Source organism: Hemicordylus capensis, chromosome 8, assembly GCF_027244095.1.
Source record: "Hemicordylus capensis ecotype Gifberg chromosome 8, rHemCap1.1.pri, whole genome shotgun sequence".
NCBI classification, from domain to species: Eukaryota; Metazoa; Chordata; class Lepidosauria; order Squamata; family Cordylidae; genus Hemicordylus; species Hemicordylus capensis.
Genome location: NC_069664.1, coordinates 2,530,705 through 2,555,899, shown reverse-complemented (window position 1 = coordinate 2,555,899; position 25,195 = coordinate 2,530,705). Strand labels below are relative to the sequence as shown.

The window sequence follows — 25,195 nt, the reverse complement described above, 5'->3', positions numbered from 1 at the left end:
TTAGCTTGCCTTTTTACCTATGCTGCGAGCATCAATTGGTTAAGGGGATCTATGCACAATACAGCTGCAGAACTGGTTTGGCTTGTGTGTCCTGGGCCATTGGAAGAGGCCAGGCACAACTCCCTGTAATCTGCTCTCTACTTTGGCTGTTAGCAATAAATATTTATTCAACAAAAAACCTGTCCATCAAAGACAGGCAAGCTTTATGGAGAAATTTAAGATAAAAATAAAGCCACAAGGTCAATAAACCCTACAATCTCAAGCACATAAGACAGGGGTTCTGAAACTTGGGTTCCCTTGTGGCTGGGGATGATGGGAGTTGTAGTCCAACAAAATCTAGGAACCCAAGTTTCAGAACCCCTGAATTAAGATAACCCCCAAAGACAGCTTGAAGAGAGAGACTCATTATGAGCCTCCATCACTCATTATGAGCCTCCATCATTTTCTCCAAAACAAGAAACTACTTAAAATGATGTGTTTGCAGACAATGCAAGAGAACAATATGCCACCGAATCTGCAAGCCACACATAGGCCCAAGATGACATCTGCAGGAAGACACACTTGCCCTGTGCTCTCAGCAAACTATTTATAGAACAAATTGCCTGTTCTATTCTTAGATTTACCCCACCTTCCCTCTTCTGAGGCAAATCTACAGAGCATTAAACACAGCTGCGCACCCTGTGACTGCGGCCATTCTTCTCAATGCTCAGCAGATACCTCTGTGCTCCGCATCAAAAACCCCAGGACGCCAACAGTGGAAGGAGGGGGATTTTTCACGCTCAAGCATGAAAAATCCCCAATTCTAATGAAGCTGGAGGAACGGCTAATGTCTGCCAATGGAGATCATGTAGCTGGTGAGGTGGGGAGTGTAGTGGCTAAGGGCATGAACTCTGAGCCAGGAAGATCCCGGCCCAAACCTCGCCTCAGCTTTCGATTCATGACATGGCCTCAGGTGAGCCATTCTCTCCTCTACCCATCCCTGTGCAATATAATACCACTGACCTAGTTTACAGAGGGTTTTTTAAAAAAAGGATTTCTGAGAGTGTACAGCAAGGGTTTTGCATACTCTATATAAACACTGAGTTTAAGTCCAGAAACTGCAGTTGGTACAGAATGAAGCAGCCAGGCTGGTCTCCAGGCCATCTTTGGTTCAACTCTTCAGGGTCAAACTGAACCACCCCGTTTGGTCCAACCCTGGACCAAACCCTCCCCCACCCACCCCCGCCAGAGGTCGGCCAGTTATTTTCTAATTTAATTTTTTTTTTTTTTACACATACCCCCTACGGGGGAGTTATCCAAGGCAGCAGGGGGTTCTCCCTCCCCCCGCCAGCCACCTTTATTTAAGAAATCAGCCGCTGTGCCAAGGGGGAAAGGCCAAAGAGCCGCCGCCGATGATTTCTTAAATAAGGGAGGCCAGCGGCAGGAGAGGATACCTCAGTGGACACACACACATCCCCGCCACCTCGGACAACTCCTCTGGAGGAGGTTAATGTAAAAAAAAATTTTTTTAAAAACAAAACAAACTCACAACCCCCAGCCCCGGGGAGGCTTCGGGGAGGCGCCAGACCAAACTGGTCCTGTCTGGGTCCAGCTGGTTTCGTGCACACCTCAACACATTACTCCTATATTAAAAGAACTATACTGGCTACCAGTGCATTTCCAGGCAAAATACAAGGTGCTGGTGATAACCTAAGAAACACTAAACAGCTTAGGTGCTGATTATTTAAGAGCACGCCTTCTTCACCATGAGCCCATCACCCACAGCTCATCTGGAGAGGTCCTTCTGCAGTTGCCACCAGCTCAACCAGTGGCTACTTAGGGACGGCCCTTCTCTGTTGCCACCCCGAGACTCTGGAATGCACTCCCTGCTGAAATAAGAGCCTCCCCATCTCTGGCAACTTTTAAAATGTCTCTAAAGACACATTTATTCATCCAAAGTTTTTAACTAGACTTGTGGTTTTACATTGCTCTAAGGTTTTGTTTTATGTTGCTGTAAACCATCCAGAAACGGAAGGTTGGGGCAGTGTACAAATAAAATAAACAAACAAACAAACAAACAAACAAACAAAAGCGAGAGGCCCTTCTTTCTTTGGCCACCCCTGCCTTCAAGGCTAGGTGGGAGGAGTCCAGAGTGGGGGCCTTTTCTATGGTGGCACCTGATAAAGGAACCCCCTCCCCAGAAATGTTTCTATGAAAACAATCTGTACAATTGTAGGCACCAGGTTAGCACCTCTTCATTTGTCTGAGATTTAAACCAACAGTGAGATCAATTTCATTGCTGCACCATTTATTGTTTTATGACAAGCTCTTTGCAATAATGTTGTATTAACTTTTTGGGGGGGAAACACTTTTTTTAAAAAAGGAACAATAACAATTAAATATGAAGTCAATGACTCTGGACATTATCCAGGGGACACACACACACACAGGCTCTCATATATAATGGGGCTCTCTCCTTTTCTAAACTGTCCTGTCTCTTGTTCATATATTGGAAGCTGCTCAGGGGTGTGTGTGTGTGTGTGTGCGCGCGCGTGTGTGTAACAGCAGCTTCTGATCCATCTAAGCATCTATTATTCAAAGAACATATTTGTAGAGAAGGGACAAACGCAATGCAGCTGAAGGCTCAGAAAAACTTGGCACAAGCCTCTGCGCCCCATAGGCCACTCTGCCCAAGTACAGGTATCCGAAACAATTGCCTGTTCTTCTGCGGCTTGCCCAGCCTCCATTTTCCTCCCCTTCCTTTGCTTTTCTCTTGTATGTCAAACTGCAGGTCTCTTGGAGCCAGGTCCTGTCCTCTCATGCTTGGCCAAAGAATCATGAACAGAAACATCATAAAGCAAGAGCTTTTTACTCATACACCAGAAGACCAAGTCAGAAAGGAGGAAATACCAGCCAAAGAATTAGCAGCACCTCTTGCAACGTCACCTCCATTGGCAAATCCAGGGAGGAAAAAATTCAGCAAGGACGTGAGGAAAAGCCAATCATTTCCTTTAAAAGAACTAAACTTTTGAAAGACATATTAGTCAGGAGTGAGGAGAGAGAGTACATGATACACCGCACATTTTGCCAGGCTCTTCGAAACCTTTGGGACATCACCCCTGTGGCCACTGTGTTTATTCAGTATTTATTATTTATTACTATGTAGTCAGTACACCTGCCCAATTAAAAACTTTGAGAACCATACCAATCATAAATGCTCCATATTGAAATCCTTCACCACATGCAACACATCTGGTGTGAGAGGCGCCATCCAACGCCCATGTAAGAAAATGTTGGTAAGACAGCGAGAACATTGAAAAGACACATTGGTGATAGGGATGTGCATGCTACCGTGGAGGCGCAGTCTGGCGCCGGTGGGGGTCTCCCTTTAAGGGCGAGGGGTTTGCACTTACCCCTCCCGCCACTTTCCCCCCGCCGGTTTTTGGGGCGGCAGCATTCATCCCTGCCACCCCTGCCCATGTTGTTGCCTGGAAATACTGGAAGTAGCGATCGTGCATACGCCTGCCGCCACTGCGCACAACTGCCGCATGTAAACGTCATGCACGCAACATATGCGGCGGGGACGCGGGGCGGTGAGCACACACGCAATTGCTACTTTTGGTATTTCCGGGCAACAACAGGGGCAGGGGTGGCAGGGAGGAACGCTACCGCCCCAAAAACATTTCACAAAAACGGAGCGGCGGGGGGGGGAGCAGCAGGAGGGGTAATAGCACCCCCCCACCCTTAAAGAACCACCCTCCCCCAGCGCCGGACTGGGCCACGTTCAAACCCGTTCGGAGGCCTCTATAATGGCCTCCGGACTGGTTCATGCACATCCCTAAATTGGTAAACATCTGAGCAATGTGAAATGTGTAAAAATGGTAGCTGTTTTTTGTTTGCTTGTTTGTTTTTGTTAAAAAAAAAACATTCTTTTAGAAATATACAGTTTTGGTCAATTGGAAAAAATCACACATGGCACTGATAAACTTTTACTTAAGAGAGAAGCATGATGGATTTTGGAACTGAACATTTTGGCTCCACAGGAGTTAAATGAAGAACATGCCTTTCTGGCTAGATTCAGATGAAGGGTGGTATATTCCTCTAAACTGATGTTTTTACAGTCAATGAATTACCTCTGGTTCTACTGGCAACAGTATAAATTTGCTTCTCCAGCTGGTAATGGTGTACGCTTGTAAGAAGGCAAAGGCTACTTGCTCAAGGTCTCTTTGATCTATTACAAATGCAAGTAACCATGAGCTTGATATGTTACTGGCTGCATTTTATATTGTTCCAAAAATGTTTCTATGAAGTGGTTTAATTGTAATTTTTAAAAATGTTATCTTAGTCTTGCCCCTGAAGAAGGCGGCTTCAATAAATGCTTGTCAGCTCCAGTTTTCACCACAAGGTGTCAGGAAGGCCAGTGTGGTTTGATATATTAGAACTCCAAGCAGGTGAACCTGATCGCCTTCCCTGTCCACCTACCTACCACTCACGGCCCATCTCCCTCTTCACATCTTGCTTCCGAGTCATATTCTAAAGCCATTTTAACTTCTCATAGTTTTTATGTTACCTGCCCTAAGCCTCATTTAAGGCAGCAATTTTGAAAATATTGCTTCCACTAGATACCATCTATTCATCCACACCCCGTTCTCTCCACCATTCCCAATATCAGCCATGTGCCCAGTTCTACACTTCTCACCCCACTTGCTCCAGTCCCTCAGACCATTTATCCCCCCGCCCAATTGAGCACCCACACAGAATTTAGGTTGCAAGCTCCTCAGGGCAGAGACATTTGTTTTGCTCATATCACGCTGTAATTTGTGACTAACCGTTACTCGCAACATACACCAACAGTGCTACATAAATGCAATATTAAAATCTACTACAATTATGAACAGTTAACTTACAGAGCCAATTTTTGCAGGGGGGTGGGGTGGGGTGAAAACCATCCCTATCCCTTGTCTCCTCTTCAACCCCTCACAAGATTTCCCAGCAAATCCCACTTATTTCTGCATCCTGACCAAACAGATAACCTATCAGGGGCTAGGGTTGCCAACTAACCAGAATCCCACTGCCCCAGCCAGCACTTCACCCTTCTTGCCATTTGAGGACACACACATATAGCTAGACATAACGGAAACACTGCCTGCACAGTTGTAGTTTTATGTCCTCAAATGGCAAGAGGGTAAAGCGCTGGCATATCTCTACAGTATGCAGCACACACACCCCTGTTTAAAAGGGATGGTACTCTTTGGAAGAGGTACTCTGGCGCACCGTCCACACATTCAGTCTGGAAAGGGTGTTTTTTAAAATGGCAAATGGGAACGGCACTCCATGCATGCTCAGAGAGCTTTGGATTGGGGTGGGGGGAGGCCTTGAGCCAGACCTATGCTTAGAAGTAGGTATTTATGGGGTGGGGGGAACCTGGGAGCCCCTAACAAGCTGCCCTGCAGTCCTTGAAAGAAGCGTGGGGTCCAAAGGAGACAGCCGGAATAGGGGGCACAGACCCCTAAGCAGCCGCAGCCGCGCCCCCAAAGAGGCACATCCACAGCAGAAGCCCCATAGAGAAGCCCCCGCCCCTTGCCAGAAGCCCACGAGGGGCAGGTGCTCGCCCCCCCCCGAGCCCCACACTATTCGGCCCTAAAGGGAAGGGGAGAGGACCCCCCCCATCACCGGCAGTCCTCCCCACGCAGCCCCCCCCCCCCCCATATTCCCGGCCTCAGCCTCCCTCACCGCACATGATGGCGTCGCCTGCCGGGGCCGAGGCGGGAAGAGGCAGCCGGGCCGGGCGTAGCAGCGAGGCGGAGGAGGCGGCGGCGGCTGCTTCTGCTGGCGCTCCCTCCTGGGCTGCTGGCAACGGGGGCGGAGGCGTGTGGCGGCGGCGGCGGGCGAGGGGCGCAGGCTCCCCGCCCGGCCCGCCATTGGGCCCCGCTGGGCTGGGCCCGCCCCGGCCTCGCTCCGCCTCACAGGCCGCCGGCGCTGCTTGGGAGGGACGTGGCAGCAGAGGCCGGATCCGCATCCGCCTGGGGCGGGCTGCGGGCACCTCTCGCCACGTGGCTGGGCACGCGAGCCCTGGCTGGCGGCGGAACGCACGGAGACATGTCCGGGGGTGGGGTGGGGGGAGCCGCGCTGCCACTGCGAGAGCCAGCTAGGCCGCTCAGGCCCGGCCGCCCCCGCTGCGGAGCCAAGGGCAGAAAGGAAGCGGGCGAGGGGGCGCTGGTGGGCTGGCGGGTGGCTTCCTTCCGAGGCCCTCCAGCGGCCGTTGCGGGGCTGCCGCCCGCACCCAGCACCATCCATGGCGGGGTCGCAGCCGGAGAGCCTCGGGCTGCCCGGCCCTGAAGGAGTCCGAGGATTCTTGCTGCCCCGTCCACTCGTTGCCTTCCGTGGCCGGCTTCCACCGGCAGAATCACCATCTCCCTGGCTGAGCAAAGGGCATGCAGGAGCTCGCCTCTTTTCGCCATAAAAACGTGCCAGCTGCAAAGCAAAGTCAATGCTTTGCCATTGTAACTGACACCCAGGAGTCACCACCGGACTGCACCTTGATCGCAAGGTGGACAAATCTCCTAAATAAAATTATGTTCTCCTAAATAGTTATTTTAAATAACTAGCCCACACAACGGCTGATCTGGCACCTTAACTCAGGATCAACCAGTTCCAGATAGCCCTTTTTTGCCAACCCAGTGATTAAGTGCCCCAGTGCCCACTCTTAGCGACCATCTACAGATTCTCTCCCGGATGACCTGTCTTCAACTTGACCTTTTAGGTCTCTCAGCCGTGCATTCATTATCTATCTTCCTCTCCTTCTCTTTCTTTCAACTTCCCCCAGCATTATAGACTTCTCAAGGGAGCTGGGTTTTCACATAATGTGTCCAAAGTATGATAATTTGAGCCTGGTCATTTGTGCCTTGAGTGAAAATCTGGGACTGATTTGTTCTAGGATCCATTGATTTGTTTTCCTGGCTGTCCATGATCTCCTCAAAAGTCTTCTCCACTCCAGCACCAAAGTTCAAAAGCGTCAATGCTTTTTCTATCTTGCTTCTTCAAAGTCGAGCTTTCGCATCCATAGGGTGTCACGGGAAAAACCTTGGTCCGAACAATTTTAATTTTTATAGGTATAGGCACATCACAGCATCTAAACATCCTTTCCAAGGCCTTAATTGCAACGTTACCAAGTACTAGTCTGCAGCGTATTTCTTGACTGCTGGATGGTCGATCCTAAAAGGCAGAAGCTATCCACCACTTCAATGTCTTCATTATCAATTCTGAGCCTGGTTGCATTAGTTTAATTCTTTACATTTAGTCGTAGTCCCATTTTTTCACTGTGCTCCTTGACTTCCATTACTAGAGCTTGCAGGTCATCCGCATTCTCAGCTATCAGTGGTGTCATCAGCGTAGCGCAAGTTATTGATGTTTTCTCCTCCAACTTTAAAACCATGCTCATCTTCTTCCAGTCCAGCTTCTCTCAGTATATGTTCAGCATATAAATTGAATAAAGAGGGAGAAAGTATACAGCCTTGTCTTACTCCTTTGCCGATCTGGAACCTGTCTGTTTCACCATGTTCCGTCTGGACTGTGGCTTCCTGTCCTGTGTATAGGTTTCTCAAGAGAACAATGAGATGTTCTGGGATGCCCATTTTCCTAAGGAAATTCCACAACTTGGCATGGTTGACACAATCGAAGGCTTTTCTGTAGTCAATAAAGCACATATTGATTTCTTTCTGGTATGCTTTGGTTTTCTCAATTATCCAGCATGCATCAGCAATTATGTCTCTTGTTCCTCGGCCTTTTCTGAAACCAGCTTGAACATCCGGCATTTCCCTTCCACATAGGGCTCTAATCTGTCTGGATGATCCTGAGCATTATTTTGCTAGCATGTGAAATTAAGGATATTGTGCAATGGTTTGCGCAATCTGTTCAGTCTCTCACCCAGTAGAAACTAGAAAGTTCTAAATACAGGATCTTCAACTTGGGAGAGTCTGGATTTACTCAAGTAACATTTTTCTTTTTTTCCCCATGCCACTGCACTTTAAAAATAGAGAGAGGAATGCTTTCTAAAAGGTTATGTTTGCAGATTGCATCACATCAGGCAATAATGTGCCTAATGCAGAAGCAGTAAAACCAATAAAAAGCTGTTATCTTCCAGGAACTTGGAACAAGCCACATCTTGATAAAATGCTTCCCTTGAACAAGTTCAAGATGGGAAGAACCCAGATGGCTTTAAGAGTCAGAGGCAAGGAGAGGCAAAAGGGCAGAACTTTGCATCTCAGGAGTCTTCCAGACTCCCTGGCACTTTGACATTTCACCAGCCCATCACTGCAGGGAGCAGCTCTGAATGTCTTTGATGTGGCTGCCCCTGGCCCCCCCACGTGGCTGCTGCCACACCAGACTATGGACAGCTCTGAGCAGAGGCTGAGGTGTTCCCTTACATGATGAGCTAGTGCCAGATTCTCTGCTCTTCTGCCCTTTAACAAGATGGTAGGAAGGAAATTAATCCCAGACACTTCTCTGCTGTTCCAACAAGCTGGCTAATACACAGTTGCAAGGCCATCTGAAGCAGGCTTTCCCCTTTCTGGGTGGCTTGGCCGAGCAACCTGCTGGGGCAAACAGAACAAGACTTGCACCACCCTTTCTCCCACTTCATGTACAGGCAGATTTTGGCACAGGAAGATGCTGGCAAATTTATTTGTATGGCGACGGAATTCAAAAAACATTACTGGACTAAGGGCTAAATCCACCCAGTAGGCTTAAATGACCAGAGTACTGAAATCTCTGAATAGAAGCAAAGAAAGTTAAGAACAATTGAAAAAAGACTCAAAAGACCACATCATACAAGTCGAGCAGATATAATATGTTGTATTTGCCGTGCTAGAGGATAATTGATTTGCCATTCAAAATTTTACAATGCACAGATATATCCCATAATTAAGCCAAATTAACTGATTTATTTTTAAGTCACCAGCCATTTATATAGTTTGAAGACTGAACTTCTATCCCAAAGGTACTTACACATTGGGCAAATCACACAATTGCATGAAAAGATGGCAACACGGTAGTTCAAAGTCAGTTTACCGACACAACTTGTTTACCCAGCAGGAGTACTTGCTGTTGTGTTAAATATTAAATCGAAACTACTTGTAGCTTTATACACTATAGGCTTCATTCTCTACTGGTTTTAAGTCAAGCTACCAGAGGAGTTGATCCTAAACCTATATCATCTGCTCCCTTGAATAACAAACATCCCCCTGCAAGGCAAAGCCATTTCACGTTTGTCTTTACTAAAGCTTCCCATCTTTAGTTTCCTTAAGGAGTCCCAGCTCCTGCATGGCAAACACATTCCTAAATTAACTCAGTGAGCAGTATATGGACTGGAACACTCTTTAATTACCTTGCTGTAGTTAAAGCAAAACTCTAATAACTTTTGTGTAATATGGGTAGTTAAAGAATAGCAACTAAGTTGGTTTTCTCCACATTTTTAAGGCTCCGGGTGAAGGACAGAGTCTAATCCACATTTATGACTGAATATGGAACCTGAAGCTAGCAGTTGTTCCGGACTAATTAAAAAGTGTGATCTTGTGTCCAGATGACATGGGTGTTCCAGCAGGAACTAAAGACTGCTCTGACTCCACTGCATGGAATAAGGGAGAGCCAGACTTTGGTTCACATGGGTGGGGGAAAGAAATGGAGTCTTGAAGATTATGGCACTCACCAAGAGGTGAAACTCAATGCAGGGAAGGAAGGTTCTCAATTACACCCGCCACACAAGCCTACACAAGATAAGCAAATTGAAAAGGGTATGAATAAGGTTTTAATGTATTTCAAACAATAGTTTGAAAAATGAAGGCTATCCAACCCCCATAAGGTCTCTATCAGCAGCAAATTAAAAGATTGAATTTGGTTATTCTGAGGACAAAATACATTTTTGTTCACTATAGTGTTGTGCATTTGGGGGGTGGGGAGAGAATATATATGTAATGACAGCAAGACCCAAAACAGTTACAATGCATGGTAACTGAACTGGATTACCCCCTGGTTTGAGTAGCAGGAAGGTATCTAGAGGATAATGCCATCTTCCTCTTTATATTTCATTCTCCAAGACGTACCCGTGGCTAATCCCATGCGTGGCAGCTCTCATGACAGTTCGGAGAGCTACAAGATAACCACGGGTACGAGCAGGAGGGGGGGAAATGGCGGACAAAGAAAACTGATGGCCGGCTGGTGGCGGCACAGAAAAGCGGGTGGGAGGGCAAGCCGGCGGCAGGTGGGGGAGGGAGAAAATGATGGGTGGTGGGTGGATGTGGGGGAGAGAGAAAAACAACAGTGGGCGGGCAGAAAAGCGGCAGTGGAACGGTAGCAGCGGTGGGAAAGCAATGGGGGGGGGGAGTGGCATCTAGAGGTGCAGATGCTCTGTGCCTGGCCCAGCTAGTTTACATTAAAATTGATCACTGCATCACTCTAGGAAACACAAGCTATGCTAAAGCTACCTAAATCCAAGAGAAAGGGAAAAGGTTTCATGTATTTCAGTTTATTCCAAAACTAAACTCCTCCATTTGGTTCATGAAAACAGCAGCAAATGGACAACTCTTTAAAGAGACCTTTTCATCACTTAGTTCTTTGGAATTGATTGATGAATCAGACATGAAAACAGTCCATTTAACAGGTTTCTGGAAGGAGTGGTGATGAAAAAAAATCTCCACATTGACTTGCCAGTTTAGAGACATTCACCTGGAAATAATTTCTGTATAGAATCTTTCACAAATTCAAGTGGAGTTTGCTCCTTTTTCTTTATCCTCATCGATAACCTGAAAGACAACAGGTTGTAATACTAAAGCACAGGTCACAGTCAACTCCAAAAAATAAATAAAACATCCATATACAAAAGAAGCCACAAGATCATCCCTGTAGGTGAGCCTCCACCATAATGAAGCACAAGTAACATAACTTATTAAAAAGGATAAAACTGCTTTTAAAATCAGAAATGGACACTAATTTGCTAAAATTTGGTTGCCATTTAGAATAATTATCTCTCAGAGAAACCATCACATACTAGGGATGTGCAGAATGTTCTGGGTTCAGAATGTTCTCACTCGAAACATTCTGTTGCGAGTCTTCTGTTCCGAAACTGAATGCCCTTCATCGTAAGGGTGTTCCATTCCAAAACAGAACTCTCACAATGGCTCATTTTGAGCTCAGGACGTTCTGCACATTCCCTATCACATACCTTTCTTCCCTCCATATACACCAGTGGTTCTTAACATGGGGTCCGCCAGATATTGCTGAACTACAACTCCCAGCATCCCCAGCCACAATTTATTTGTGGCTGGGGATGCTGGGAGTTGTAGTTCAGCAACATCTGGCAGACCTCACATTAAGAACCACTGGTATATACTGTAAAGGTAAAGGTGTGCCATCGAGTCAGTGTCGACTCCTGGCAACCACAGAGCCATGTGGTTTTCTTTTGGTAGTATACAGGAGGGATTTATCATTGCCATCTCCCACGCAGTGTGAGATACCATACTCAATCCATTACATACTGGTCAAAACAACACTTCCCAGACATTCCACACAATATGGCTGAGACAGTCAGCAACAAAAGCAAAGTCGTCCTCTTGACTAGTCTGTCTGGAGAGCGGGAGGCAGTTGTGCCCCACAGAACGGCAGCCACTGCCGAGTGAAGGAAGCGAACCTTTGCACTATTGTGGCCACCTGCTATACTTGCCACTCTTGGCCCACTGGAGCCAGCCAACTTAATGCATTCGTTAAATTTTGTTCCTGGCTCACTCTTTCCCCTCCCCCACCACTTAAAGTTTTCAGGGACCCTCAAGGCATCCCTATATGCTTAAGAGTTGGCAACCAGGGAGAGGGCCTTTTTGGTGCTGGCACCCCATTTATGATATAGCCTCCTCAGTGAAGCTCACCTGGCACCATCATTATGCTTTTAGATGGCAGGTGAAGACCTTTTTGTTCACCCAGGCTTTTTACATGTGTTTGTCTTTTAGTTCTATTCGTTGGTCTTAATGCGTGTGAATTGTATGTGTTATCTTATGAGCTGTCCAGACAACAATGGGTCAGACAGATAAAGATATTATTAAGAGTTGCACAGAAGGGAGACTGTCACAAGGGTTAGTCCAGGGGTTCTCAAACTTGGGTCCCCAGATGTTGTTGAACTACAACTCCCATCGCCCCCTGCCACGATGGCCAAATGCCATGGGAGTTCCAGACCAACAACATCTGGGGATCCCAATTTGAGAGCCCCTGGCTTAGTCTTTCCCAACATGGAGGTGCAGTATCTGGAGAGGAACCTGATGGAACTTTCCATCCTAAACAACTTTTCAAGGCCCAAGAGACGTCTCACAGTCTAGAGTGGTGCCTAAATCTTAATCTTCTGGAACGTACTTGCAAAGGCCTTGTGCAAGTTTCTACAGACCCACTTTCTCCACCTTCAATTATGCACTACCAAATATATCCTGTTGTACACACTGCTTCCTTTGATATGAAGCTTCTAGACTGTGTTCTTAAGCGGAACCAGGTATTCCATTTGAAGGGTCACAATGTTTTTCTAAACGTACTTGGCCAATACACTTTGAGGAGGTGTGGAGAAGCAACCGTATAAATAAAGAAGTGGTGTTAGTCCATTACACCCTTGAAACTCTGCTCACCTGTTCCACGCCTTCTACTTCTGGAATATAGAATTGCAACATGTTCTGAATCCCATTCTTCAGAGTTATGATGGAGCTGGGACAGCTTGTGCATGAGCCTTGAAGTTTCAACTGCACAATCCCGTCTTCAAAGCCCTTGAAGATGACATCACCACCATCTTCCTGGACAGTTGGCCTGAGGGAAGTTGCATCATTCATACACAGACAAATACTGTAAGTTTTAATATTGTATTAAATATTAATATTGTATTAACTTAGAATGAGGCTCGAAGTGCCTTGCAAACTAGGGATGTGCTGGTTTGAAGGTGTGGGTATGTGTGTGTGTGTCATTTTAAGGACTCCGCCCCCACCCCCGCCCCGCTGTGACATGCACAGTGGCCAATTCCGGTCCACGGCAAAGAGGTCCCAGCAGGACCGTTTCTGAGAACAGTGCTGGAGGGGAAAATGTTGGGGGGAGGGGGAGTTATTCCGCCAAACCAGTTCCATGCACATCCCTATTGCAAACACATGCTGTGCTGCCTTCTCCAACTCGCACCTCTGTGTCTTTCATTGTGCCATCGCTTGTGCCTAGAGCAGGCCGCCTCTTCCTGCCCACCTCCCTTCTCCTCCTTCAAACCCCTGCAAACATCTTCCCGTAACATCTGAGTTGGAGCTGCATTTGTTTATTTGTTTAGATTTTGATACCGCCTCACCCAGTTGGCCCCAGGCAGTTCACAAATATAAAAACAATTAGTTTCAGTACTCACTAAAAGCCAGGCTAAAAAGATGTGTTTTCAGGGCTCTTTTAAAGCCTTCTAGAACTCAGGCCTCTAATATCCATAGGGAGTGCATTGCAGAGCCCAGGAGCAGCTAGAGAGAAGGCCCGATTCTGGGTCACCGGCAGGCAAACTGGCGGTAGCTGCAGACGGACCTCTCCTGATGACTATAAAAGGGTGGTGGGGATCATAAGAATCTCCCAGGTAACCCAGTCCTAAGCCATTGAAGACTTCAAAGGTAATAAGGCAGCTTCCTATGTTCCTATACACTCCTTCTTGGGCCTGGAATCCGAAGTACTGCCAGGCCTACATCCCTTATGAAGTAACCTCCATCCAACCTGGCTCCCTTCTACATGGAAACACATGACCAACACTTATGAATTCTATCTCCATGGCAATGCTTTGCCATACTGAAGAACTTTGTGCTCCTTATACAGGATCTCTTTGTACCAGTTTGCATCCCTGGTGAATTCATTGAAGGATTGCTCACATTTATCACTGCTGCTACCAACTAGCTCCGAACAAAAAACCTTAGTTCCCAGAAGCGGGCAAACACCTGCGTCCAGCTCAGAGCTTGGCTCCCCCTTCAAAAACCAGGCAAGCTACTGTGCAAGAAAAACTGGCCTCTCCATTTCCCGTTTGTCCTGTGTCCCAGCAGGCCTTCTGTTTTTCCCCAAAAAGAACAGCAAGCACTCAGTTTGTGGGGCTGGCAGGCACTAGAATCCTGGAAACACCTCTGTGTGAATATTGACGCAAGCAGCAAAAGATAAATACACAACTGCCGAGTGTCTCTCTGGTGTTCTTCTGGAGGCCAAGCAGTTTTAGAAGATATATTCTAGGTGTCAAACAAGAGAGCTACATAATCAAGGAGCCCATCTACCTCCAGAAAAACACAGATTATTCACACCACTAACATTTTAACTCATTTCAAGTATACTGACTGCCGTCATATCTTTTTGAGGAGAAACAGCAAAAATAAAGGAACTCATGGGAAAGCAGTGGGGCAACAGCATCCTCTGAAGGGCCTGAGGCAGAGGTTCTCAAACGTGGGCCCTCAGGTGTTGTTGGACTACAGAGCCCGTCATCCCCAGCCACCATGACCGAAGGTCATTGGGGAGGATGGGAGCTGTAGTCCAACATCTGGAGTCCCAAGCCTGAGAACCCCTGAATTAGCAACATCAACAGTTCACACGATGAACAAGATCTTGCCTCCACAGAAGAATCGAAAAAGAGCAGGCCTTTGAGAAGTCTGCCGAAACAGATATGAACAATACATTCAGAACCTGACCCCCTTTCTGAAACTCCACTTTCCCCCAAGTGCTTGTATAGCAGGCACAGTCGATTGTTACCTTATTCTTGTATCCAGCAGCTCTTTTATCATTAATACAACTTCATCATCGTCTTCAGATGGTGCTTGAGTGGTTTATGAAAAAAGACAAGAACAATGGCCCATGTTTATCTTCATCAACAGCAGCAGAACAAAAGTACGATGAGCTCTCTGGGGGCTCTGCTCTTTGGCCTGACCCCATTTGGAATCTGGTGGGTAGAGACCAGCAGCAGGGTCTTCTCAGTGGTCATTATGGATTTCTCTCTCTGGGAAATCTGAAAGGCTCCCTCTCTGTGTTTTCAGGCAGGCTTTGAAAACTCTTATTTAGAGCGGCATTTGATGCATTTCCCCCCCTGCTGTTTAACCATTTTTAATACTTTGCTAGTGCTGCTGATTGTATAATTACTCTATTTTCAGACAGATTTTTAATTGTGTTAATATATAATAATTGTGCTGTTAATAAATATAAATAAATAAAATAATACTGTCGATGTCTGTAAGCAGCTTTGGTTGCATTTGCAGAAAAGCAGGGCAAAAGTAAACTGAAATAAATAAAACTGATCAACTACAATAAATAGTCCTTTTCAAAAAATATTGCTAGAAAATACCGGCAATGCACTGCCGAGAATTTCTGAGGTCCAAACAACAAGACTTAAACTATACTCTTAAAAATATGGTTCATTAGCATGCATTTAGGGCCTCTTAAGATAAAGGGCATTTCTTAGGACAAAATTCCTGTACTTGAGACCCTCTTGGTTCAGGGTCAAAGCTCTCTCTAAGTAGGGATGTGCACGGAACCGCAGCAGGGAGGCTCAAAGTGGAGCGGGTCTCCCTTTAAGAGCGGGTGAGGTGCACTTACCCCTCCTGCTGCTTTCCCCCCACCGTGTTTCTTAATGTCCATCGGGGCGGCAGCGTACCTCCCTGCCGCCCCATTACATGCCTCCCTGCCGCCTCATCTTCCAGATATGACTGGAAGTGACGGGCGTGCCCGCATGCGTGACGTACGCGTGCCCATGCACGCAGGCATGTCAGCGACATCCGGTCATATCCGGAAGACGAGGGCAACGGTGCGGCAGGGAGGTACGCTGCCACCCTGATGGGCATTAAGAAACACGGACGCTGGCGGGAGGAAACCGGTGGGAGGGGTAAGTGCACACTCCCCCACTCTTAAAGGAAGACCCCCGCTGCCTTCGAACCAGAGGAACCACCAGTTCTTTGAACCGGTTTGGAGGCCCATAAAGGGCTTCTGAAACGGTTGTGTGCACATCCCTACTCTCTAGTCCCGTATGAGCAGAGGGTTCCGCAGATGCTGTTGGACTACAACACCCATTATCCTCAGCCCCAAAGCCTAGGATGATGGGTGCTGTAGTCCAACAACATCTGGGGGCCCAAGTCTGAGAACCCGAGTTAGCTGACCACTGTTGGAGACCTGGTGCTAGACTTGATCGACTACACCAAAACTAACCAGACAAAAGCCCCATAACCCTAAATGATGATTGGTGAGGAAAACTGTGCTCCCAACAAGCTGAACATGAAAGTGGAACAGTAGAGAGAGGGCATCCCTGCGAGACCAGACAAAAGCACTTATGAACATACATAAGAGAGCCTGGATGCTACAGGCCACCTCCAGCCTCGGAGGCAAGATGCCTCTCAATACCAGTTGCAGGGGAGCAACAGCAAGAGAGAGGGCAGGCCCTCAGCTCTTGCCTGTGGGTTTCCCAGAGGCCTCTATCTGGTGGGCCACTGTGTGAAACAGGATGCTGGGCTGTGGGAAACAAGGATCAGCCTTGGGCCTGATACTTGGGACAGAGCAGGGCTGTTCTTAGGTTCTTAGCCCTGTGGGATCAGAGCAAAGGTTCAGCAGGTCCAGCCCCAGGTCTTCAACAGCCGCCAGCTAACTCCGGGGTTCTTGTGTCCCCAGATGTTGTTAGACTACAACTTCCAGCATCATCAGCCACTGTGGCTGAGGATAATGGGGGGAGTGGTCCAACATCATCTGAGAATTCAAGTTTGAGAACTCCCGGTCTCTGGAAGCTCCCAAGCAGAGCATGCAGCCAATGGCCTACCCTGCCACTGTCTGTCCCCAGTACTGGTACTCAGAGATGTACTGCACCTGCACACTGAGGTTCCATCTGGCCATAATGGCGAGCAGCCGTTGACAGAATCTCATCCATGAATTTGTCTAATCTCAGCCATTTACCTGTGTCTGTACGAGGAGCCTCTTCAGTAACGACAGGCAAGCCAGAAGCATAGAAATCCATAATGGCTGCATAAATATCTGGTTTCATTAAATTCCAATCTAAATCTTCACCTTCCTACAAAGTGTTCAAGAAAAGCATAAGAACAGATGAAGAACTTGTGGGATTAGGACCCGGGTCCATCTCATTCAGGGTGGCGTTTTCCACACTGGCTAGCTGCACACCTCTGTGAACGCTGTGTGAAGGCAACACTCCTGCTCTCTTTGTCCCCAGGATCTAAGAATCAGAAGTACACCGCCTATGAATGTGGGCACTCCCATGTTATGGATAACGATGGGTGACAGATCTCTCCTCCATGAATTTTCCTAATCTAGGGCTCTCAGTCTTTGGGTCCCCAGATGATGTTAGGCTACAACTTCCATCATCCCCAGCCTTTGGCCAGCGTGGCTGAAGACGGTGGGAGTTGTAGTCCAACATAATCTGGGGTCTTATTTGCTTTCCAGACAGAAAACAGTTTCCAGACAGAAGTACAGTTTAGCCCACTACCTTGAGAGGTAGCACATACATTTTGGAAACAATAAATCCATGTGGACCAAGGGCTGCTTCTCTTGCAAAAGGCTGCCATCCTTTCCACTAATTCTTTGAAACCCAAACCAAAAACAGTGAAAAATGACTGCTTACATTTATTTTAAACAAAGCATTCTAAAGGCAGCCAAGAAAAGAAGTGAGGGTCAATTCTGTCCAGCAATTGGGTCCAAAAGCTCATTTCCTTCAAAGCTGTAGTGGGAAGGCAGTACAAAGCCCCAGTTAAGGACCTGGCTTAAAACTCGCACAAATCTTTGGCAGCTTCTATTTTTAGAATGCTTTCGTGCATGCTGAAAAACTCTCCTTCAATGATTCAAGAAAGGAATATACTTCTCATCACTCCCGCAGACTGTGTGCAAGCCTCAGCTCATGTTTAGAGCATTAAGATCGTATTTTAGCTTACCTTTGTGACAGTGATGAAGTCTGTACCAAAGAAGACACTTTTAACCCCTTCAATCCTGAAGAGCTGCCTACAGAATTAAACAAAAGAAGTAAGACTATCAAAAATAAAGACCACCATTCACATCTGTGCCCATTGTGAGCTTCCTGGTTTCTCTGGATTAGTTCACACATGTGCATTTGTCCCTTGATGGCTGCAGTACTTCTAAATCTGAAACTCTAGCACATTTATTATTATTATTATTATTATTATTATTATTTCTTGTTTACACAGTCAGACAGGTGTTATTGACTGGTTTGTTTTATCCAGACATCGAGTCCTTCCCAAGGACCTGGGATGCCAGAATTTTATTGTCAATGGTTATAGATATCGTCGCAGAATATAGGCTGTTGTTGTTGTTATTATTATTATTTACCTCAACACAATGGTACTTATTTGTAGGACATATGGAACTGCACTGCAACAAAAACCCTCTTCAAATATTACCTCGTACAGGTGTCTGTGTGCATGCACATGTTTTTGTGTGAACTGTACATGCATTCATTTTAAAAGTGACCCTCAGTATAAGCCCACTCAATTGCATGGTACAGACAGGATGTGCACAACTGTGCAGGCATTCTGCACAACATGTGAATAACTGTACATGTGCACAGAGCGGTGCATGTGTACACAGACCGAGCATGTGTTGAACAGGGCTGGACACAAGGGCAAATCAAAAAGCTCTCTTTAAAAGGATGCATGTTATAGTCCATCCAGAACTGCCAAGGAAGAATTGCCTCGAGGCAACCCAGCAAGCAAGCTTTTCTAAGGTGCAGAAACCTGGGCTTTTTTCATTTCCTCTTTCTTACAGGCCCTCACCATGCCTCCAATGACTAACTTGCAGTCGCAGTTGAAAACTTTTGTGCACTTGCTTATAAGGCTGATCTAATCTTATATGAAGTAATATGATGATGCAATGCAGGGCAATCACTCCGGATTGCTGGCAGGGGCAAAAGCAACGAGGAGGGGAGGGAGGGAGGGTTTGGGGGAAAAGGAAACAGGCAGAGGAAGGGTCACACACAGAGTTCTTGTCTCTAATGCAAACCACCTTCCCCAGAGAATGCTTTGCAAGAAGAGACGAGACCCCTCTGAACATCTCTTGATCTGAGCATACAACCAAGTTATTGCATACAAAACCAACCACAAACCTTGCTAAAGGAGAGCAATACGTGGAAGCTGGAGAGGTGAATTCCATAGTCCTAGACTCCAGGACTGGTTTTCCTGGGATAAATTTCAGGCTGTTTGGATTTGGAGTGTCCTGTGTCTGAACAAACATAGACCTCGCTGAAATTTAAAAAAGAAAAGAAAGATGGGTAATGTATTAAGTGTGTGTGCATAATTTGTAATTGCCTAATTTGAATCCAATCGTCATATGATATAAGCAAGAACTCTTTGATTAAATCAAAGGTCTGTCTCTGGTGTGCCCAACCTTGGGCCCCCAGATGTCGTTGGACTACAACTCCCATCATCCCCAGCTGCAATGGCCAAAACACACTGCCTCTGAACACAGAAATTCTATCCAGCGTTCCTGCTAAGGCTCTCAAATGTCATTATCAGGCAATTTCATTTTCTTTCTTTCCTGATCAGGCAGTCTCAAACAAACTGATATACCCGTGATGCAAAGCAGCAAACACTACCGACACTTAACAACGGCTGGGCTGGGACCCGTTTCCATTTGGATACAGTTCCATTTGTCCTTCCCTCACAGAACTTTCTCCAGGTTGTCATGTGACTTGAAACTTCTGGTGCCTCAATTGACTTCTTTTCCTCCCCACCCCTTTCTCCGTTGCTAGCCAGACTGTAAGCCTGGGGGAATGGTGCATGTCTTAAATTTTTTAATCTCTGTACCACACCTAGAAAATTGTAGGCATAATAATGACAAAATATGAAGCTATTTACATGATATGAACAAGATGCTATTCCCAGCTTAACTAGAGCAGTTACCTTCTGGGGATTGTTAATTGGGCAAAATGTATGCTTCAGAAGGAATGACTTTTACTAAACATCAAACAAACAAAAAGAGGCCCTGAATCTTTTGTTTCACAAACCATTATTCTGTCATTAGCTGACAAGCAATATATAAATTACCAAGTTACTGCTCCCAAGTGCCTGTCATGGCAACAGCTCATTGGACTTTAATACACTCAGGTTTTCAAGAGACAAAATTCCAACAGGAAGCATGGATTTATTCCCACCTCGTCCTCTGCCCCCGCGCAATAAAGAGACTCAAGTTTTGTCATGGTGATCCACAGAAGTTTGAAAAAAACAGTTTGAGATTCAAGCATAATCCTGAGAAATCCAGTCCTAAAAGTGTGGCAGCCACCCTGGATTCAACCTCATTGCAATAATATTTTATGTTCACGTTTCAGAATGGGATTACAACCAAGGACCACAATATCAAGTTGGGATGATGATATGGCTTGGATCCTAACTTGAATCCTGAAGACTGGAGAATTCTACTCATAGAACTAGGCCTTCAGACCTCCCCTTTCCCTCTGGAGCCCCCTAAAAATTCCATCCTGAAGGCTGGGAATCCATCCTCTTGGATCAAGATGCCATACAGTATGGAGGGTTGCAGCCACTGTTAACAGGGATTCCCAGATGTTGCTGACAACAATTCCCAGAATCCTTGGCCAAAGGCCATTCCAGCTATGGATTCTGGGAGCTGTAGTCACAAACATCTAGAAATCCGTTACAGGGAACCCTGGTTCCAGCAGGAAGAGACTGGTGAAAACCAACAAACACATCTATCCCCTTACACCAGTGTCTTCTCCTTACACACGGCCACCAAATAAAAATCCAAATAAAATCCGTGTATAATTTGATGCCCCTGAACACTGGCAGTTGCTCAGGGTAACCTGCACTCAATGCAAATGGCCGCATGAATGGGCTGGACGCACTTGATACGGAAGCACTGCTGAATGGGGGAACCCAAGTTACTGCTAAACATCTCCAATGCAACAAAGGAGGGAAACGTTTATAGCAAAGAAATAGTTTGCCATATTTCTTGTGAGCAGAAGCTGTGGGTGGGAGGGCAGCTGTAGAAATAAAGTGCAGGGCAAAGGCTAAGCAACTCCCTGCCACAACTGCACCCTCCCCTTGCTGCTTTGCTGATGCTCAGCAGTGAGGTTTGCTGCTAGGTGTGTATTTCAGCCTTAAACAGGTGCAGACCTGATCAGAACTACTGGGAACTCAACAAAAGATGCTCTGCTTCCAGAGTGGGAGATAAATATAAACGAATGAAACATATGCATACTACTCTCTGGAGATGCTTCCCCTCCCATCTACTACAGGTGCCTAACAAGCTGCTGCTTCTTTTTTAAAAGTTAAAGGGGTTGGGTCTCTCTCTCTCTCTGTTTTTGACTTACAAAGACTTCACTCTAACAAAACTTGGGAGCCTCCAGATTCAAAAGTAGAAACCACTTTGTATAGGGAAGTTGCACGGCTAACTTCATGAGGACGACTCAGTTTTTGTTTTTACAATTTATGGGGGCATCGCTTAGTAGCAGAGCACCTGCCTTGGATGCACAAAGTCCCACATTCAGTCCTGGCAGCATCTCCAGGTAGGACGGGGAGAGAGTTCTCTGCTAAAACCTTGGAGAGCTGTTGCCAGTCAGTGTAGACAATATGGAGCTAGATGGACCAAGGGTCTGATCTGGTATGACGTGGTTTCCTATGTTTCTATATGAAATCTTTAGGGATGGTGCTGTAGCTCAGTGGGAGAGCATCTTCTTTGCATGCAGAAGGTCCCAGATTCAATCCCTGGAAGCATCTCCAGGTAGGGCTGGGAAAGACTCCTGCCTGGAACTTTGTGGAGAGCCACTGCCAGTTAGAGCACACCAGGGATTCCCAATCTGCAATACTCCAGATGTTGATGAACTACAACTTATTCCCAGCCACAAAAAACGGTAGCTGGGGATAATGGGAGTTGTAGTTCAGCAACATCTGGAGCACCAGAGCCTGGGAACCCCTGATGTAAACAATACTGAGCTACATGGACCATGGTCTGGTTTGGTAGAAAGCAGCTTCCTATGTTATACTATATTTTTCTACATTAGCATGTAAACAAAGCATCTTATGAAAAAGCAAGCACCACTATGCTGGAGAGAAGCTTGGACATGCTAGCTCTAAGAGGACCCAGCCACTCTCTCCTGCTACTCTGCTATGCTCTGTTGGAGTAGTAGCAATTGTGTGAGAAGTAGCTGGAACTAAGTGTGGAAGTCATTTCAATTGCTTGACCAAACCGAAGCCATTTTGTTAGCTTGATGCTAGAGCTGTTTGAACAGAAATGCTTTGCAAGGAGAAAGCAAGGCACTGGCTTAGCAGGCAGACAGGAAATAGCTAACTTGGGGTTTTGGCTTGAAATAGATTTCAGGGGAAAGGTCCCTGGAGATTTGAATCACACTTTAGCAGACACTGACAGCAGCTACACTTTGCACTACCCTATCTGGAGCATTCTGATCAAGCAGGGTAAATATGGTCTGTCATTGTAACTTCCTTGTTTTAATGTACACGTGTAAATGTCCAGCTAACTGACTGAAAATGTTTAAGCAACTTGAGTTCAATTATGTAACTTACGCTTTTGACCAGATAAGACAGTGTGATGTACTTTGCAAGTGGTCTTTGGGGTCTGATCAGATCTGTAACCTGCACAGGCTCTCTATGACCCATTTCAGCTGAAACTGAAAGCTGAAAGGCTTTCAATAAAGCAATTACTTGGATTATACTAAACACGACCATGTTTTCTTCCACATAAGCAATATAATATACGGTTCTTTCAGGAGAGCCTTAAGGACCCATCTTTTTATCCTGATTTTTAATCATATCTAGTTTTACTTTTAATCTGATTTATTTTAAAAACATTTTAATTTTTTTACTACGTGTTTTTTATTTTAATGTAAACCACTCTAAGCCATTTTAGGAAGGGCAGTATATAAATGGAATAAAATAAATAAAAACTGCTTCATGACAAAAATGACAGTCGTGTCAAGTATGGTTTTTATTGCATCCTCCCACAGAATTGTGAATGCCCACTTTTAGGTCAAGAAATATACTCACCCGTTGTCTGTAGTACTGCAGGTGGAAGGAATGGCTTCTTTTGTGTGGCAAGGTGTAGAGGTTGTCTAGATGCTCTACGAATGTCTTTTAATCCCAAGTGACAAAAACTCAAAAAGAAAAAGACCAGTCTTACCAAGAAGGCCACCATCTCAGACTCTTACGTCTTGTAGCACATCCCACATCATGCTCCAATGTCAAAGATTTAGAGGAACTCAGTAGATTCAACTAACCCATACTGCAGATTTAGTAAAGGTAAAGTGTGCCGTCAAGTCAATTTGGACTCTGGGCGCCCACAGAGCCCTGTTGTTTTCTTTTGGTAGAATACAGGAGGAGTTGACCATTGCCTCCTCCTGCACAGTATGAGATGATGCCTTTCAGCACCTTCCTATATCGCTGCTGCCCAATACAGTACCAGCAGGGATTCGAACCGGCAACCTTCTGCTTGTTAGTCAAGCATTTCCCCGCTGCTTTCTAGCTCACCCTAATTTGTGGCTCAAGGCAGGAAAGAATATTTCCTATCCTTACATCTTCTGCTCTCACAACCACCCAGGTTGGCCAAACTCACTCAGGTTAATCAAGGAACCAATAAATGAGTCAGGACTGGAGTCCTTGGTTCCAAGCAGCCTGTTCCAGGGATTCTGGATCTTGAGTCAGCAGTTCTGTTGAACTACCCCAATCAGCAACCCCAGCCACAATGCCCTGTGACCATTGCGGCTGGTGATGATGGGAGTTGGGAACACACAAGCCTTTAAGCACCAAAAAGGTCACTCAAAGGCCTGCATATTCTTTCACAGGCAAAATTAAGGGCAAATACGCAAAACATTTGCCAGGGTTGCCTTAGGTATCAGGATTGCAAGCTTCTCGAGACACAGATCTTTCTTTGCTTTGATATTCTATAAAGGCATTCTGAGGGCTATATCAATCTTCAAGGAAGAAAGGATGCAACGAATGGTACAAGGTGCTTTCCAACTGAATTTAGGCATACTCCTTCAAGGCAGATAACCCATACACCAAGAAAAAGATGTCTGTTATCTTAGAGTATAAGAATGATTTCAAGTTAGAATCAGGTTGCCTGTTCAGCATGTCTAAACCACTAAAATCAAACTTTTGAAGCCTAACTCTGTGCAAGATGGGCCCTTAATTACTTTTAATACACTCAATCAAGTTTTTGTTTATAAAACCTCCAGTTAACTCAAGAATGGTGAATGGGCAACTTTTCTGCCTTTTAAAGGCACATGAACAATGATGTGGAGAGCAGTACAAGAACATTCTTATTTTTAAGACTATCCCATCCAATATTGACTGGGGGTAACTTGGGGAGAACTGGCCTTGTGGTAGGAAACATGAACTGCCCCCTTTGCTAAGCAGGACTGGCTGTGGTTTATATTTGGATGGGCAACTACACATGAGCAGTGTCTGCTATAAACTATTCCCCTTAGGGGACTGGGCCCTTGTTCAGTGGCAGAGCATCTGCTTTGTATGCAGAAGGCCCCAGTTTCCATCCCTGGCAGCATCTCCAGGTGGGGCTGGGAAAGACTCCTGCCTGAAACTTTGTAGAGCTGCTGCCAGTCAGTGCAGGCGACAATGTGCTGCGTGGGCCAAGGGTCTGACTCAGTATAAGGCAGCGTCCTGCGTCCCCCCCACCCCTAGGGGGTAGACGCTGCACTGCAGGGACCGATACAACTCCTTGTTCAGGTACAGTGTTTCCTCTAACAGGGATTCCCAGGTGTTGTTGACTACAACTCCCAGAAACCCCAGCTGCTGCATCGGCTTTTGCTTGGGGATTCTGGGAGTTGTAGTCAACAACATCTGGGAATCCCTGTTAGAGGGAAGACTGTCCTGGTGGTGGGCGAGTTGTGCAGCAGCTCGGAGAAACCACTTTTTGCGGGGAAGGAAACAAAGAAATAAAAGCTCAAACTCTGGTCTTTACGCGGGGTGGGGGCGCTGAGGGGACAGCAGAGAAGAGCGGGCCCCCCCGCGAGGATTCAAGCCCTTCCCCCCGACTGCTGCGGGGGGCGAGGAGGACATAGCCCCCCCTTTCCAGCTCTCCAATTCCCCGGGGGGGAGGGGGCTCCGCCGGCGTCACCTACCGGCCGCCCCGCCCCAGCGCCGCCGCCCCCAGCCGCCTCAGAGCCGCCATCTTGGCTCCCTCTCTCTTTCTCTTCTCTCCGGCCTCCCGGAAATGACGCAAAAGGACC

At 46.4% G+C, this 25,195-nt stretch overlaps 2 protein-coding genes across 7 annotated transcripts in view; both read right to left on the bottom strand.

Moving 5' to 3' along the window:
• The window catches only part of GFPT1 (glutamine--fructose-6-phosphate transaminase 1), a 47,752-nt gene extending 41,621 nt beyond the window's left edge, over nucleotides 1-6,131 (bottom strand). For all 6 annotated transcript variants that reach the window (XM_053269644.1, XM_053269645.1, XM_053269647.1 and 3 more), the window contains exon 1: nucleotides 5,713-6,131. In XM_053269644.1, the coding sequence (XP_053125619.1) occupies nucleotides 5,713-5,998 (286 nt within the window). In that variant the 5' untranslated portion in view covers nucleotides 5,999-6,131. The remainder of the gene's footprint in view (nucleotides 1-5,712) is intronic.
• A 2,675-nt stretch (nucleotides 6,132-8,806) lies between these two features.
• Nucleotides 8,807-25,191, bottom strand: NFU1 (NFU1 iron-sulfur cluster scaffold). Its single transcript, XM_053269937.1, has 8 exons — nucleotides 25,088-25,191; nucleotides 22,998-23,104; nucleotides 19,088-19,223; nucleotides 17,904-17,970; nucleotides 16,918-17,032; nucleotides 14,740-14,803; nucleotides 12,636-12,810; nucleotides 8,807-10,778 (listed from the first exon to the last, which is right to left on the bottom strand). The coding sequence occupies exons 1-8, from the start codon at nucleotides 25,135-25,137 to the stop codon at nucleotides 10,737-10,739; spliced, it is 756 nt and encodes a 251-aa protein (XP_053125912.1). The 5' UTR covers nucleotides 25,138-25,191; the 3' UTR covers nucleotides 8,807-10,736.
• Between the last annotated feature and the right edge of the window lie 4 nt (nucleotides 25,192-25,195).

What these genes read in the sequence shown, in the direction of transcription:
- NFU1 (XM_053269937.1), bottom strand. Translation starts at nt 25,137, where the DNA reads ATGGCGGCTCTGAGGCGGCTGGGGGCGGCGGCGCTGGGGCGGGGCGGC. An exon ending in GCGCTGGGGCGGGGCGGCCG is followed by an intron (nt 23,105 to 25,087) that starts GTAGGTGACGCC and finishes TTTCTTTTTGAG; the next exon opens with TTTTTGTCACTTGGGATTAA. An exon ending in AAGTAGAAGGCGTGGAACAG is followed by an intron (nt 10,779 to 12,635) that starts GTGAGCAGAGTT and finishes GTTGTCTTTCAG; the next exon opens with GTTATCGATGAGGATAAAGA.